At 36.9% G+C, this 18,685-nt stretch overlaps 1 protein-coding gene and 1 long non-coding RNA gene across 4 annotated transcripts in view; one reads left to right on the forward strand and one right to left on the reverse strand.

Moving 5' to 3' along the window:
- Positions 1 to 18,685, forward strand: part of LOC114873833 — a 167,105-nt gene that overhangs the window by 62,806 nt on the left and 85,614 nt on the right. For all 3 annotated transcript variants that reach the window (XR_006829747.1, XR_006829749.1, XR_006829748.1), the window contains exon 3: positions 5,997 to 6,092. This is a non-coding gene — a long non-coding RNA (uncharacterized LOC114873833). The remainder of the gene's footprint in view (positions 1 to 5,996; positions 6,093 to 18,685) is intronic.
- LOC114873832 (general transcriptional corepressor trfA) overlaps positions 1 to 18,685 on the reverse strand; it is a 138,408-nt gene that overhangs the window by 49,052 nt on the left and 70,671 nt on the right. The window contains exon 4 of the mRNA XM_029182563.2: positions 8,678 to 8,770. Within this exon, the coding sequence (XP_029038396.2) occupies positions 8,678 to 8,770 (93 nt within the window). The remainder of the gene's footprint in view (positions 1 to 8,677; positions 8,771 to 18,685) is intronic.

An 18,685-nucleotide genomic window follows, 5' to 3' on the forward strand; every position in this document is an offset into this window, starting at 1 on the left:
CTAATTGTATAGATAAAATAATTTTTAACAAAAAAAAAAATCCGACTTCAAAATGCACTAAAAAGTATAAAATAATTTCCATTTCATTTATATCTGTATTCCACAGCTATTAATACAATCTACTTAATCATTAAATAGGATACTAAATATATTTCAAAGTTTTCGGAGGCGGCGCAAAATTAAAAACTTTTCCTCTACTGGGAAGATCCTAGTTCAGGTGTCGGCAACCAGTGACAAATGACCCATTTGATAATTTCAAGTAAACAATATTCAGTGGGAATCAATATACCCATTACGAATTAACTATACTGCAGTTCACGAGTGACCGCACTTAAGTCGCGCAGCTAGTGACCTACTGAGGTCTAGGGAAATTTTTAATAGTGCGTGTGATTCCCCTTTACAGCTTGCTTCTAACTTTGCGTTCACATCATCTTTTTCCGGAAAATAATAGAATTTTCATTGCATCGTGAAACTTTACAATATCATCACCGCTTTTCAATTATCGTACGTCATATATTTCTGCCCACCATTTATATGATCGCAAGGTATAATAAGAAGCAAGCTGGAGAGGGGAATAACACACGTCATTAAAAATCTCTCTAGACCTAGTGAGCGGCACGAGTTAAGTATGGTCTCTTGTAAACTGCAGTATAGTGCATGTCCATCAGGAGTGCTGACAATTTCTCATACAATCGTTACAATTACAAATGTTTTCAACCGGACCTATAATTTTGCTCTTACGACTTATTAATTACCAAGTTTGCCATACCACAATCAAATCGTTATTGGCAGCACCGTTTGTTCGGGTATTTTTAATTTTGCGCCGCCTCCGAAAACTTTGAAATATATTTAGTATCCTATTTAATGATTAAGTAGATTGTATTAATAGCTGTGGAATACAGATATAAATGAAATGGAAATTATTTTATACTTTTTAGTGCATTTTGAAGTCGGATTTTTTTTTTTGTTAAAAATTATTTTATTTCACACTTTTTAGTGGAACGAGCAGTATTCGAAGTTTACTTGCAGGGACAAGTTTGAAAAATCGCGATCGGTATATTCCTTGGAGGGTAACCCTAAAGAATAGGCTTTTTATTATAATAACAATAGTTATTAACAATAAGAAGTTAAATAAATTTTGGGAAATGGAATCATCGTGGAATGATCTACGAAATGTGAAATCTTTCATCGCAATCGGTGCATTCCTTGAACCAGAACGTATTTTGCAATAATGAAAACCGTTCGAAATAAAAAAATGCGAAATGTTTTTACAACGGGACCAATGGGAAAACATATCCTACAAGACGCAAAAGATTTCATTCCGATTGGTCCATCCGTCTCGGAGTAATCAGCGAACGTACTTTTAGAAAAAAAAATCGATAGGAATAAAAAAATGCAAAATATTTTTTTAACGGGACCAATGGGGAATTGCACTGTACAAGATGCAAAAAGTTTCATTCCGATTGGTCCATCCGCCTCGGAGTAATCGGTGAACATAAACTGCACGTACATGAAATAGCACGTTTTTTTGCAATAAAAAGCGTTCGGAATGAAAAAATGCAAAATGTTTTTTCAACGGGACCAATCGGAAGACATATCCTACAAGATGCAAAAGGTTTCGTTCCGATTGGTCCATCCGTCTCGGCGTAATCAGTGAACAAAGCCAGAAAAAAAAAAAAAAAAAAAAAAAAAAATATACTCATCGAATTGAGTATCCTCCTCCTTTTCGAAGTCGGATAAAAAAGCAAGCAAACTTTCGAATAATCATTCAGCGGAGTTTCCTGTTTATCGCAAATAAACATTATCGATGAATCAATTGGGGGAGCATCGATTAACCAAGTGAACAGCAACCTTCCCTTGTTTACAAGAAAGGGAACTTAAATTAAAAATAATTAAAACATAGTAATTTCGAGATTACAGAATTTTCTTTTATGTCCAATATTTCCATCAAGGGTAGTTGATAAAAATTTGTCATTTAACGGAAGGAAATTTCCTCCAGTTCTCCAAATTAATATCAAATCGTTCACGACAATCTTATTACAGCGTCGAAGGGGAGGGATGGATTTTCAAGGAAAGGAAATTTCCTAGGGCGGAAGGAAGGGTGAGAAGCGATCGATTTTAGGGAAGAGAGAGAAACGGTAGGGAAAAGTCGTGATATTGCCAATTTCGCTATCACGCTTTCATTTCGGCACCACCCTGCGCTAACATCGTGAGCATCGAATTTTCGTTTCACGCGTCGCGTCGAGCCTGTAAGGGAAGGGAAAACGAATTTTCTTCGGCGTCCTCCTCCTCGACTCTGCTACCCGCCTGTTTGCAGATGTGTTATGTTATGGTAATCGCGCGTAACGCGTTCCAACGACGTATGCCCTCCTGAGAATTATAGAAAAATTTTGATCGCTTTGTCGAAGGATATTTATCCGCCTTTAAAAGCAATGATAGCTTACGTTTCATTTTTTAAGTGGAGATAAATCAAACTTGTGAATTTTTAGTGATTGAGATAGGAATTAGTAATTAACCCTTCGCGGGTAACCTGGGTCGTTTATGTCCAATTTATTTTTCCCAATTAATCCTTTAAACATTTGACTCCAAAAATGATTACGTATTAAAATACCCTTAATATGTGTCCCAAATATTTTTCAGATTTTTTGAAAGCCGGAAACAGTAAAATAAATCAGTGACAAACATAAACGATCCAGCTTGCTCGTGGAAGTTGTCAAAAAGATTATAAAGTATAATTTAATATACAAATGTTCAAAAAATAAATATGTAAATAATTTTGCTCTCAATGCATAGCAACATCAGTCGAACAGCTTTGCACGTTGCATGCAAATAACGCATTGGATAACAAATATTTACGCAACAAATAACTGGACGTAGACTGACCGCAATTAAGTGAAATTAGGACAAATGCAACGCGCAGTGCACTTAACAAACAATGGGAGTAGCCAAAATAAATACTGTAGCAGAAATTATAATGTAAATGTGTGGATGGAAAATTCTGAAATTTTGTGTAAATCTTAATATTATGCAGTAGTTAAATGAACGAATGCAGAAGCTTCGTTCCGAATAAATTTAATTAATTCCCATTATCACATGTGATAAATACAATTTTTACAATACCAATATTTATTGATAAGTAATTTATTAATATTATTTGTTAATGGATGACCATATACAGTAATGCAGGTCAGTAAATTGGTATTCAAATAAGGGCGGATCGATGAGAGTTGTCGATCAATCTGTCGAACACGACTTTTCAATTTCCTCGGGTCGTAGAGGTTGCGGGCCGACCATGGTGGTTCGGTGAAACCCCTAAAGAGACCACTGCCAGGAAATCCGAGCACTGACTTCGGGGCAGAATTAGAAAGGATTATCAGATCAAACGATGGGTGCTGACTGTAACCCGCATCAATGAATCTGATTGATGAGGACGGCTTGATTAAATCGAGTGACCCACTCAGAGGTACCTTGATCCCTTCGCGAAACTGTCCTTAACCCTTTGCAGCCTGAATTTATTTTAAGACATTTAATCGCCTTAACAGATTTCCTGCTATTTATAGCCTTTACTGGCATATTTCTTGAACGATATTTCAAGACTTTAAATTCAATCATTATTCATAAATTTAATAATTTTTAATTGTTATGCGGTTAAAGTTAATTTTTGAAGATTTCAGAATTCTTTGAAATTTTGAAACTTTTAGAATCTGGAATTTTGTAATTCTGAAATTTCCGTACCAAAAAATATGCACACATTGTTTTTTCTTAAATAATAATTTTTCAACAATACTGCTTAAAGAATTCTTTGTATTCATGAAATTCATAGAAAAATAAAAAGTAATAGGGTTGCACCTGCAACACGTTGTGTAACGAACACCAACGATTCGCTTCTTTTCTCAACATCGTTAAAATAATTAAAAGTTTAATTTAGTTTTGGCGGGCAGAGATAGCAGAGAATCGCGTGTCTAAATTGAACGAGTTTGTCTGTCTCTGCAGCGGCGTGTGTCGTTTCGCAGTTGACAAAAGTCCGTCGATTTAAACTTGAGCCCACGGATTCCTGGCTGAGCAAGTTTGAAAGGTTCGTCGCAATGGCAAAGGAAATCCTTGCCTTATTCAGGAAACGCCTCTCGACGACAAACTGTCGAATCGGGCTGAAACGATCTCCTCGAGGACGCAATAGAAACGGGAGAACGTAACTTCTGACGTGCGATTGATCAATTCGCGGGGAAAGTAATCGATGAGGTGTCAATTACCTTAGCCTTACAACAAAACAGAATCTACTCTCAAAATATTAGAGCCGTTTTTCAAGTTGATATTTAGAATAAAATATTGAATCTATGTTTGATTTATTTTCGATCACGATTCATAAATTTACAATAGACTCTCGTTATATTGCCGCGGACGAGGCTGCAGTCGGTTGTAAGGGCGGAAAATTTTGCAAGCCTGTAAATTGTTAATTGGAGGGGCAAAGGAAGATAAAAATGAAGAAGAAAATTATGCAATAAAGGGTTAAACATGAATTTCATAATTGTTAAAATGAAACGAGTATATTGAAGCAAAATAAAATTAGCATAATGAAACATGTTCTAGCTACATATAATCCTTTTTTTTTGCTTAGAAAATATGAATAATGAATGAATATCAAATTTCTACTTGCGATTGAATGTTAAGAGGTGCTTATAGAAACAATAGTATTTGCTGCAGCCAGATTTGTTTTCCATGAAACGTATTACAGGGTTTCGGAAAGTTTGTTTTACACAATTGACACAAGTGCACCTGCGAACTGGGGAAACTGACAGATTCGATGGCTGCATCGAACAATAGGAAACAAAGAACACAGTAGTAGAGAATGGAAAAAGCGACATCGAGGCAATTGGAGAAAGTTTCTACACGATAATTGGAGGGTCGAAATGGGAGCCGGTGTAAGTGTTATTCGGGACACATCGTTGTTCTCACGAAAACTCGACTAAACAAGTGTAGTTTGATACATTTCCCTTTATTACTTATTTAAGAAATTCTATAAAACAAAATATTTGAAATGGAAATAGAAATAGAATTTGTGAAAAATAATATTACAATATTATTCTACTGGAAAAATTATTTTTTATTCGTCCAATAAAAATCGAGAAAGTGGAGAGTTTTAGTCAACATTGGCCGGTCGTAAAGTTCCCTCGGCGTGTCTTTAACGAGTGCAAATTGGCGTACACTGGAAAACTGCCAAACAGCCAAAATGGAGGATAATAAGATATTCCGGTCCGCTAGTCATCGATTGTTGTAAGAAACTCCGGCTGTCCTACGAGTGCAACACTTTCCTGATGAGAGTCAATTTTCCAGGAGTTTGCCTGAACCTATCGTTCACAGCAAACCCACTTACCCTCTAGTGAAATTGAACGTGCCTTCGGTTACTTTGAACAATCTATCAGTCAAAATTATATGCAAAAGTTGTGCAACTATCATACCTTCGTAATTATAAATATTGATTATAACGAAGCGTGTCCTTTCATAGAAATCGAGCAATTACACGTTTGATCAAAGAAAATAGAAACAATAGTTACCGTGGAAATAATTTACCCGCTTTATTGTTGGCCATAACTGGTTAGAACGACAAATAATACGGTAACCCTATTTCGAGGTTGCACACGCGGTGCAGAGTTTAAATTGGAAGGTGCCTCGGGGCGTCTCGTATGCAGTTAACAGGGGTTATATCCAAGGCTTGGATATTCTGGCCAACCACCGATTGCAGTTAACTTCGGTCACTATTCGGGAAGGGGATGATGCAATGTAGGCATGTTCGAGAATTCCTTTTGTATTATATTTGAAAATAGGGCCGCATGCCTGAGATCTGACTGCTTAATTACTGCGTTTTGTCTGTACACTTGTAACACGTTACAGAGATTCTTTTTTTTTAATTGAATTTATGGATATTCTGTCCACTGTGTTCTTTTTAATGTTTACAATAATTCATATGTTTGAAATTTTTGGTTGGATTCTTTTTGCAGACGATGGGTGCCTGAGGCTGTAAGACTGAGGATACAAGGCAGGTTCTTTGAAAAATTCATTCTTCAATATCAAAGTAAATTTCATCAGAGGTGGGGGTAAGTGATGATATACATTATAAAATCACATTTTACTTAAATATTTAATCCTTGGATGGCGGATTATGCAGAGAGCTTAAATTTTAATTTAACTTTGTATTTCATATTATTTATATCTTTCAAATTTTACACTGTTCCTTTGAAAATTATTTTTTCAATATCTAAAACTATTTCTAAACTTAGTTAATATCCTTTTATATGTTTTGCGAATTTGGGTCACGATTGATCCAGACTCCGCTGTTCAAAGGTTAAGTATTTATGTTGTCCTCTATTAATTAATTAATATATATGCTGTCATTGCATATATTCTAAAAATTGGCTATTGCAAAATAATCACTTCGGAATAGCTCAAAGAAAAAGATACAACCCATTTTTTGAAAATGTCATGAAAATTGAGATAAAAGAAGCAGTATTGTATTTCGAGCACCCCTTATAAACAAAACTTCGTTAATATTACAATTTCCAACATTAATAACAATATTACATACACAATTATTCCATTGATACATATTTTATATCAGAGGATATGTTAAAATACCTCAACATTACGTATTAAAATGACCAAGATTTTAATTGTTTATAATTTCAAATTTTCAATACTGATTCTTATACACATGATATTGTTAGAAGTGGTAGAATTTCATTTGTAAAATGACGTTGGATTTATGTCAACTTTTGGTTGTTGAAAAATCACCGTTTAAAACAGAGTTATTTCTACTGTTTTGATATTGTTGTCTCGCTCTGCGAATCGGACCTCTCACTCGCACACCATGAATGACGGGAGGAGTCAGCGTATTTATACTATTTACTATCGTGCGTACGCACTTCCTGGAAAAAATGTAGGTCACGACGCTTTAGCCCTTCATTCATAATTCGTGCGTTTCGCACTATTTTTTAAAGTCCTATATCTCGGGAACCGATTGACGTATGGACGTCCAGTAAAATTTATTGTACTTTACATAGATTCCTTTACATCCTCAATACTTTTCTCCCAATATTCTATTTTATTTTTATTTTTTTTTTTTTTTGATAAATACAAATTTAAATATTTATTACTAATGAATTTCGCGAAAGTACGAAACATGTCAGGTTAACTATTCAATTATTCCTATTATTTGAAACTCCAATCCTAATTTACATTATAAAAACAAATGGTAGAAAGCTAGTAGGAAAACCCATTAATGTCTCATTGCTTTTGAAAAGAACCTGTCCGCAGAAAAAGAAATAATATTCTCTGACGAGGAAACTACGAGAAACGACAGTTACCTTTGAATCCCTGCAACAAACGTCTCTATTGATCTCTTACATCCTCTTTTATTTCTGACATGCCATCTTCATAATATTAATCTTTTTACTCGGTACGGCAAGTAGAGAGGACGAAAGAGAAGTTTCCCTCTGAATGTCAAGATGGTACGAAGCTTTTTGCGGGAACAATACCAAAGTGAGCAGCAAATAAATCGAACCGGGATCTTTCTTTCCACTTGAAAAACAAATAGAACTTTCGTCGCACTTGGGCAGCTTCCTAAGAGTCCCGCTCGTGTTCCTTTCTTATTTCGAAACTCTCTAGCTCGGCCACGAAGGTTACCGACCCGGACTTAATACGTACACTTATCACGCTGCAATGATCCTGTTAGCAACTTTTCTACCCTCTTTCCGTGCAGTCTCGCTGAGTAGGCTAGGCATCGAGACGGACAGAGACAGGGATAGACTGTTAAACGGGTGAACCTTTATTGGCTTTGGAAGCCACGAGAGTGCTCGTCTACCGTTCCTCGCGCCGACAGACCAAACTTTGTCGAAAGCGGATGAGGAAAAAAAAAAAAGGTACCGCGAGTCGCCCGTTTCGCGACGAGGATCACCCTTTGAAATTAACTAACTCGCAGCTGGACGAGTGCTAATTTATTTTGGAAACACAGAAGGGAAAGCATCTACCTCGGCTGTAGACTCGAAATTTTATCTAAAGTTCAGAGTAGCTTTGCCAACGCGAGTGTTTCGTAAAAACCTCGAAGGGTTGAAGTAGATCGATAATTTTGAAAAAATTTTCCCTAATTATTGAAACAGCTGGAGATAATTCAAGGTAAAATAATTACATATATTTTAAGACATCGCAGTAGATCATGGAGAAAGCCACTATTTTTATTTCATTTTATATTTCGAGGGTTAAGTTATAATAAATATCGAGCGTTACGTTTATCGTGTCGGTGTAATTAAAATAATTCCGAGGCAATTTGATAATTAAGAGGTGCGTCGGAACGAACACAAAGTCCGGACTCGATCACTACTGGAATCTAAATTTAATGCTTCCGATTAAACGTCGAACGAAACAATCAAATTTCCATCGCGATTGGTGGCAATTTATTTGCCCATCTAATGACACGTCGCACGCTAATTAATAAAGCTTCATATCCGACGTTTAAAAACCGAGCGGAACTCATTTTGCGGGCCGATAATTACGTGACGAATTTTAATTAGCGTGATGCGCACGCGGTCGCCTAGTTACGCGTTTCGAATTTCTCCGTCTCCGGGGAGGGCGATGAGAAATAGAGGGAAAAAAAGGGCGACGATAATAAGAAAATTGCGAAACTTACCGACATCCTTGGAACCACCCCATGTTCCCAGTTGCGCCTGGCGTGCTAATCGAGACAATGCGTCCACGTAGACCCGGGATGCGGCTGCGGCTCCTGGAAAATAATGAAACACAGTGCAAATATAGCAGAGTTCCCGTACACCAGGTGTAGCACGATTTTCTATATTTTTCTGTTTTTCTTCCCCCGTTATACTTGGACGATAATTCAACGGCTCGCGCTACTACTTTCTCTTTAATTAAAAGAGGGATAATATACGAGCTCTTAATCGTATGGAAATTTCATCGGATCGACCGGCAGAATGGAACAACTTAATTTCCATCGGGAATTGTTCAACAATTCTCCACTGTTTCTGAACTTCTATTTTTTACTCGGTTATTAATATTAATGATATTTTGGGTGAATTCTTATTTTTCTCGTTTATCCACAGTATTGGAATTATTTTATAAACAAGAACTGAGAAAAGAAGTGCAAAGGGTATATGAAAAATTATAGATAACTTAATTAATTTTTTCATTCTTTTACCGTTCAATGAGAAATCAGGGGTGAATAAGTGGACTCGTACGAGTATTTCCATGGTTGGGGAATAAAATTGCTGTTAGAAGTGGTCTGGTTATCAATAAAGAACGATCATTTCCCGCGAAAGCTCCTCGTTAAAACCTATGGGGCAGAAAAATTGGGACGTTCCTGGAAAGAACACGAGGGCAGGAGGGTAGATCGGTGGAAATTGGTGGTGTACACCCTGTTTCCTACGCCAGAGAGAATCCCTCATAAATACGGGATTGTATGGTTCGTAACTGGCCACCGTGGCACAGAAAAAAGGAAAAGATGAAGAAGAGGGAATAAAAGGTCGGACAAGAGTGGCAGGATAGAAGCGTGGTGTATCTCGAAAAGAACGGGTCTGTATGAAAGTGTAGGGGTTGTTTTACGGCAAACTGAGAGCGGATCGTTCTCTTTCAAGATCAACCCAGTGTTCTTCCGCCAGAAAAGTGGACTCTTCGGATTTAATTGTAACGATGTGAACGTCGAAAGAGCCGGAACTGAAAGCCCAGAAAGCTTTCTTTCTCAGTTTCTATTGAATCAGGACTGTATTTTAAGCTTCACAAACCTAGGACTACAAAAATGTCCTAAAATTGTAGAAAACAGACGAGAATAATTTTTTAATGATCATTAACCCTTTTGTTTTGCAATTTAATTCAAAGGTGCCAAGAAATATTAGACAATTACTTATTTATTATTACGTTGCTTTAAGATCAGTATAGGTACATTAATTTATGCATTATTAATAACAAATATAATAAATAATTTTCGAAATCGCATGACGTCTTAAAAATCTCATTTTAAGAGGAAAGTGATTAAAGAATTTTAAGATGTAATGATTAAAACTGTCTAATAAAAATAGTAGGAATCGAAGTAGAAGTTAAATATGTAATACAGATGATAAGTTTTAAAATCGTTCAAATTTCCACTTGTTACAGCGTGATTTCTCAAACGAAACTAATTACTTTGCAGCCGTTTCTCGGGGAAAAAATTAACGCGTTCAAAAGACTTTGCGATGCACTTGTGCGACTTACTAGGAAATTGGGTTAGTGATGCATGGGGAACGGAGAAACGAAACGTTTAATGATTAGCAATTGGAACTAGATGTAAACTCCGCTTAAAGGTGAAAAACGTATCTTTATAGGCGAAGGGTTAAAGTAGCCGTCTCCGAACGAATCGAGTGTAAGTTAAAGATTTCGAGTTGTTGAGCAAGTTTGAAACCGCTGCTCGAAGAACGAAGCAGAAAAGATTAAAGTAGAGGGTGCGACTTAATACCAGAGCTTTTTGGTAGCTTAACGCATTGGTATTCGGCCGGGGTGTTCGGTCTAATGCCATGCTTTTGTCTCAACAGGGGTGAATAGGAAGGGCTAGCGATTTTCTTCAAGGAAAACGTAATGGCTGGACCGGATCAGTCTCGTTGTCCTCTTTTTTTTTTATTATCTCTCGTTTTAGTGGAAAGTCTTTCGACGAGAAGTTTCACGAATACGAGGAAAGATAAAACAAGATAGGGGATGATTCGGGACAATGTGCTCCAGAGAAAATTACGATTTTCTCAGCTCTGATCGTAAATTTCGTGATAGAGTAAATTCTTCGTGCTTAGTTAGAAGATTAAAAATGCATTGAATTTAAATACATTATATATCGGTTTTCGTTAAATTTCTATGACCAGTTAATTCGTCATTCCTACTGAAAAAGCATTCTTCAATGACGAATTAACCCATCATCTCTAATTAAAAAATTGATAAATAATTAAGTACACAAGTGCACATTTCTAAATTTAATAAAGCACTTAAAGGGTTAATTAATTTTTCATCTACAATAAATGGTGACAAAAATCTCATTAATATTCTCCCAGTATTTAATAGAATAAAGATGCTAAATTCGAGGATAATTTCACCTGTCGTGAGAAACTCGCCTATCCAATTTGCCTGACAAAATCGACCATCGCGAAGAGGGATCGTTTCAGCAAAATCATTCGGAATTCAAGCCGGAAAAGCTCGAGAACCTGAAGGGTCCTGGGTAAAGAAATTTTCAGCGGGCGTCGTGGTCGGTCCCTGTGCGGAAATGAAGCGGAAAAGAGACGCATGTAATCAAGCGGATGTCGACGCGGAATTTCGAAGAAGGCTTCCCCTCGATATCGTGCGTACCTTTCGAATATGACACGAGGGAAGCAGATTTTCAGAGTATTAGCAACCCCTACGGTAACCACCGACAGCTCCACGCGTTTCTTTTATCACGGAACGTGAATTCTGACCTTACCGAGAACTCGTTGCATGAATGCCTCTCCTCAGACTACGCGATCTTTCGTCTTTTTCCACTTTCTCCTCTCGTTTCTTCTTTTCAGTTTCCCTTGGCGCAAAAACGCGTCTCGCCACTGCGATAATTGCATTCTTCGTTGATTTTACGTACCAGACAGAACGAACTCTATCACTTGGAAAATTGAAGGATCGTATTAGAAATCATTGTTTTATATAAATATTAAGCGCACAGTATCAAGCATAATAGACTTTTCTAGGGGAAATGGCTACAGAGAAAGTAGAAATTCTCGAAACCTTAATCTTGAAGATATTAACATTAAAAATAATTTAGAGCGGAAATAATATAATTTTTTTAATAATTATATATTATAAAATTTAGTACATAATTGAAAGGTACAAATGATTTTGGAATAAAATGAAAATATTCGGAAATAACCAACTGTTTGATTTGACGTGATTGCTTCCTGTACAATATTTTACAATCGGGGAGAATCGAATTATCGTTGGAGACGGAAGTCTGATTCTCTCGATTATTACAATTCCATCTTGTCCTCTTCCGATATCGGCTGATAATTGAAGATTAAGCTTCGCGACAAACTTTCGTCGAATAAAACTCGATCGATCAGTTCTTCGGAATTACGTTTTCGAACGAATGTAAATACGATGGGTCCGCGTGAAACTTTGCTCTTTCCTCGTGGGATGATCGATCAGTCCATTTACATGGAAACATCGTGGAAACTGCTTTCTTCGAATAAGTCTCGATTTAATTTTCCCTCTCTCGATAACGAAGCGGCTGTCAGGGAAGCGTGAAAGTTTCACGCTTGATTCGTTTTACGATTAATCCTACTTTAATTATTTCATTTTTTTCTTAATAAGAAACTTTAAACTTATGAATTTAATTAAATAATTATGAAAAGCTGAAGAATTTGTAAAAATTTCCAAAAACGATTGCAATCATACATAAATAAAAATAAAGCAATAAAAAGTATGAGGACCGACCCCAGACAATAAAGAATGTTTCTCCATCGGTGTTAATGAGAAGATCAACAGTCGTGGTAATTACTGAAACAAGGGTTCGAAGAAAACGTGACGTGCAATCGAGACCTTCCCCGATAGGGACGTCGTATTAAATCGCACGCTCGATGGCTGGCTAATTAAGCATAATTCCGTGGCGCGTAATGCGTGCGTCGCTCCGCGCCGCGACGCCAAGCGTATTAACTCGAATTCTCGATAGCTTGACAAAAACCCTTCCCTCCCGTTCTCGTTCGTCCGTGAACACCGTAACGAGATGTAGTTGTGAAAAACGAAGCTTCTCTTCGTCATAAAGATGAGACGTAGGGTGGGTAAACAGGAAAGGGGGTAGAACGGTCTGAAAGGATGCGACTGAATCGGATTCGTCGTCAACTAATTCGTTTCAAAAACCGGAGGCGACGGAGCCAGTCAATTAGTGCTTTCCGCTCGCTGTTCTGTCGAGAGGAACTCGCGCCTTCATCCTAGGGGAAACTGTCTCCCAAATATTTTTTATCAAGTCAAAAGGATCACTATTATTATGGTGATTGGGTATTGGAACTATCTTTGATGATTTTTACAAAATTTACTTAAAATTTTAAAAATTTTCATTCGATATTCGTAAATGAATTTTTATAATAGATTATTATATTACTGAATATTTTAATTTTTTTATTTTCTGAAGAGTTTTGCCATTTTAAAAATATACAATTTTTCACGGCTCAGGTGGGGTTGGGTGAGGATCCCGAATACTAACAAAACAGCTCGGTATATTCGTCGTCCAAGGATTAATTAGAAGTTGATGAAAATTTTAGTTTCTTCCAGTAACACTGACACAAAGATTACTGTACTAAAGGCACAAAAAATTTCTTTGAAATCAATTTTAAAAGACCAAACGTGAATGACTCGTACAGAACTCAAATGCTTACACCAGTTACAAGATAAAGGTAAAAAATCTACAGAAACCAACTGAATGAAACCATCATCTAAATAGCCCATTTTCCTTCACACCTGAGGATAAAAATCGACAGTCGTCTAAGAGCACCGCAACAAAATTCAAGTGATCTATGAAACACGACCAGTTTACAGCGTGGTTGATTTTCCGGTTTGAAAAGCCTGCTCGTTAATTGAATAGAAAAGGTGTTGAGCGTCGAAACGCGCTCGAGGACAAGAGCAGTGAACTAGAGTGAGCGCGAGCGAACGCCTTCGCACCGAGCGTGTCGATTCACAGCCAGTTCGTTTGTCTATTAACAGCCTAGGACGCAGTGAAACGAGGCTTTAAGAGACTCGAAAAAGTAGAACCCCGACGAGATGAAGGGAGAAAGTGACAAAAGGGAAGAAGAGGTCTGGCGAACGAGAACCGCCGCGGGTGGGCGGAGGGTTTTCTCTTTTTCTCTTTGAAGAAGTCGAGCGATGAGTGTTCGTTCGTTCGTTCGTTCGTTCGTTGGTAGTAGAGCAAAAGAAAGGTGAAAGTCGAGAAACAGAGATGAGGGTATTTTTTAAAATGAAATTTCTCGCACCGTCGGATAGACGGGAGGGTGGTCTCGCGGCTTGCTCTGAAACAATAAATAAAAGACACCCTACTACCTCAACCCCCTTGGCAACAACAGGCCCTCTCGTAACGAGTAACGCCGTGTTCATCTTGAACCGCAGAAGGTCGTAGCGAGTTCGCGTTCAAGAGTACCATAATTTACGCTCCACTCGTTTCCTTCTCGCGTATACCTAACGTGTACGAATGAAGCATAAATTTAGCCGCGCCTTTTTCTCACCCCTTTATCTGTCAGTTTCCTTTCACCCCTCGTTCCCGGCGTACCTACAGGAAACTTAACGTTTAGCAGCGAGAAAACCTGCGGATGAGAAACAGAAGTTGAAATGAAGTGAGGATGAACCGAGGAAGGAAACAGAGGGAAACGTAGTTTTGTTTCTTTCCCTAGTGGAACATGTACGAGTGTTAATTTGGTTAACGTTGGGATGTGGGGTATTCTTGCGTGAGACCACGGTGTGTTTAATCTACTTGGTATTTTGCTCTTCTGTCAGGGAGTTACATAGAACACGAGTATAATTCATTGTTCCGTGAAATTCTTTAACCATTTTTTCAATAGTTTTCTGGGATTATTATTTCGTTTAATGAATTTTTTATGTAATTTTTCAAATTTCAATAATCCTATAAATAATTGCTTCAGTAGTAAAACTATTTTAATAATTATTTTAATAATTAACCCTTTGAATTCGAATGTCATGCTGGAGATGACATTATAAATTTTTTTTAGGCAACACTAATTTACTGTAACACTGTATGTATACTTGGAGATTTCACTCAACCATAATTTCTCAAGTTTTATTAAGGGCCCTCGAATGTTTGATAGCCTTGGGCCCCAGAAATTCTAATCCAGTCTTGCCCATAATACAGAGGAAGAATTAAAAATTTTTTAAATGGGAATAAAATCAAATTTAAAATAAAATTGAAATTGTTTATATTTCAAGGACCGTAGTCTGAGGGTTAATTATTTTTGGAAATTATAAAATAATATAAAAATACCACATAAATAGAATTGACGAATCTAACATTAAGTAAGCGTATCCAAATTTATGTAAACTGAAAGTACTGTTAATGTTCCACCCATTATTTTCGTGTTTCCTTTCGGCCGAGAGGAGTTTGAAACCACTTTTTCCACCACTTTTCAGCCTGCTTTAAAACGCGTTATTTATCGACCGGAAGAGAACGAGGAAAGAATGTGTTGGGAATGAAGAGCGTAAAAAATGTGAACATTATATTTTTCGCTAGTTTAACTCGAACAAGGATAAACATCGGGAACACTGTAGCCATTCGGACTTGAAACAAACACGAAAAGATATTTTCATAACTCGACAAATAAAATTCTGCAATTATCGTACTAGAATTAAATGCATTGCAAGGATTAAAAGTTTTCAAACATTTTCTTCTGAAGTTAAATGAAATTTTACCTTTCCTTCGAATATAGCTGAAAGAAACGTGAACATAAAGTATCGCGACGACTATGAATACAGATTACCTTCTTTCCTTCTATTAAACTCGAGGAAGGATTTGCAGAATTTCATTCTCGGGTAAACTCATAAGAAACTCGTCACATCCTTCAAATATTCGTCACCGTAACGTTCATTTTGAAACTTTTTGAATTTTCCTTCAGACATCCATTTGAAACGCACTTTTAATTAATGAAAATTTCAGCTGCCATTCGTGTCTTTGTAAGGGAAGGTAATAAAAAAATTGACATGCAACTATCTCATGCGATTCTGTTTAATAATATCAGCGCCAGGATGAAATTAAACGAGCTATTAAACGTTACCGTAAAAACTTCGTGCTGGCTGCGCAACGAAATTTCATTACGAGGCGAAATATTGTGCTGCTGTTTTATTCCTACGTTTTATTCAGTTCCATGTCACATTTATTTCGTTTCTGCTGTACAATTTTTTTTGTTTCGTTCATTCCTCTAAATATGGGGAGTAAATTTCGTAATGAAGCGCTTGCGTACAAGTTCATTATGTTATATGAAGTATTAAATATTATAATTCATTTTTGGTACAATATTAATGAATGAGAAATGATCAAATCGTCAATGTTTATGTTTAATTTTGGTATCAGAATTGAACGTGAATTTTTCTTTTAAAGCGAGCGAATGCTTTTCTTTTTTGTGGCAAAAGATAATTAAATTACAAAGACACAGCGGGGACCAACGAAATTACAAAGACGCGGCAGCCGCTGGCCACGAATAATTTCAAACAGTTGCACAACGTTTCGAGCCATTTTCACGTTAGAACGGTGAGCTTTAGCAAACGTCCGTGGATTATTCCGTAACAGCAAGTGTACTGGAAACACTTGCACTGTTTCTCTGACGAACTTTTCCGTTTATTGTTATCCAGCTTAATACCAGGTTCTTGTGTTGTGGGAAGTCACGAAATCCCACCGTGACCATGGTCAGAGTTCACATTTTCCTACTTTCTTTTTATTCCACTGATTTGAATAGATATCTTAAAAATTAGAATTTTGAGAATTTTCAGGGATTATTTAAATTTTTGATATTTTGTATGGGTAAAGAAATCTGTTAAACTAAGTTTACGTGAGAGAAATGTTTTAGTATTCATTTGAATTTGAATTGGTTCACTTAGTAATTAGTAAAATAGGTGAGTGTTGAAAGTTTCATTAGGTATTATTTTTATTTTTAACAAACCTTATCTGTTATTTTTGCAATATTTCATTTCTATTATTCATCATTCCAAATACCTAATACGAGTATTTTTAATTAAATAAATCAAAGAATCCCTAATATCATGGATCAAACTAATATTTGGATAGTAAACCATATAAAGAGCCCCAATTTTAATTTAATTTTACATTTTATATTATATTCATTTTCTAAATTTTACATTGTTTCTCTAAAAATTATTCCAATATGTGAAATTCTTTTGTTTAACCATTCCTGTATATGTTTTGTAATTTTGGGTCTTGATTGACTCAGGTTCTAACAATTTCTGGAAAGGAATCTGATTTATTTTAAAAAGAAACTCTAGTTACACCAATGGTATAAACATAAGTACTATCTCTTCTTCCCCTGTATCACCATTTCCTCTACAGAAGCCTCCCACACTCGCTACCCTATATACAATCTCGTCATTACTTCAACGAAATCATCAACGTGGCTCGTCTATCGAATCTTCTACTCTATCCGTGACGTGATAAGGGACCGAAGGAATCGGTTGGCCGGATCAACTTCCCAAATCAGCAAGATCCGTTTCTCGACGAGCTCCAACGAAGTTCTTCGGTCCTTCAGGAATGTGCACGCAGCAGCTGCTTTCGAACGTTGAGGTTGATCCTTACATGGTAGATAGAAACAGAGAGAGAGAGAGAGAGAGAGAGAGGGATCAGGTAGATAGAAACAGGGTAGAAATGCTGAGCAACCCCCGAAATTGCCCACCTCCTTGTTTGCGGCCAGCCTAGCGTAGAGGGTATAGGATATAGTCAACTTGATGGTTGAGTCTTAGAAGCAAAGGCATCAGGAATTGGGAATCGGTACGATTGCGAAGCGATTCCGTTCCTCTTCAAGTTCCTCTGCTAACCAACGGATCCCTGTATGGACTATGGACAGTGTGTCTTCGAGCTGTCTATCTTGTCCGAGTTGTTCCTAAAGCCAACCAATCATCCTTCGTCTTCGTTCGTTCTGTCTTCAACTATCGAGAAACTTTCGTCCACAGGAATGGACGTGTCCTCTGGTCTGATGGATCAACTTCCAATCGAGATCGGCCATACTCTTCGAGACGTTTCGATATTGACTTGGAGAATGTATGGAAGTGGTGAACATTGCTGGCACATGGCCTGGTTGAAATTATTATTCGAGTCATGGTATTCGTGTTTGGTCTCTTTGCTTTGTCTTTTCAACATCTTTAGGAATTTTCATATTCAGGGTATCTCAAGATTAAGTTAGGTTTATTGTTCATTGTGAGGAATTTTAAAAAGTCTAATACTTTTCAAATTAGAAGTCTTGGACTTATAATTTTAGGTCATGAAATCATTAACACTAAAGGTATTCCTTTGATTGGACATCCTAAATTATATAATTAAATTTAAGAAATTAATTCATATATGTTTGGAGGTTTAATTTGTCCAATTTCATTTTGAATTACAAATTTTCCTCGTATATTCAAATAATTATTATATGCTTTCAACTTTCTATTATTTTCTCCAGTTCATTCTAATAATATGACGGAAAAAGATTGCTTTTGTTCTTGAAAAGCTCGCGGAAATGAACTGTTAACACACGCTCGATACCATGACACTCGTCTTAAGCAATTGATTGAAGGACGTAGAAAATCCAATACGTTCGTTGGCAACAGATTTTCCATCGAGGCACACGGTTCCAGCGGTGCAATTTCACGGGCAAACGAGTCAGCCGCGGAATAAAAAGCACGGCTAGGATCGACGAAAGGTACAATTGAAAACGTTGACGTGTTCGGTGGCTGCATAACGAGAGCCATTCCTCAAGCACGAAACTTTTGCTGAAATAAATGGCGTCGATGCCTTTTTTTCCACTCTTGATCCGTCAGCGACCGTATTTCATTCGCGATTTCGTCCAGCTGCGTTAGTCGAAGCCCCTTTGATTCAACGATCGTAATATCGATTTCGTGCAATAAATAAGAGTACACAGAAATGAGAAGAAATTTCTGAGAATTC

Source organism: Osmia bicornis, chromosome 10, assembly GCF_907164935.1.
Source record: "Osmia bicornis bicornis chromosome 10, iOsmBic2.1, whole genome shotgun sequence".
Taxonomy (NCBI): Eukaryota; Metazoa; Arthropoda; class Insecta; order Hymenoptera; family Megachilidae; genus Osmia; species Osmia bicornis.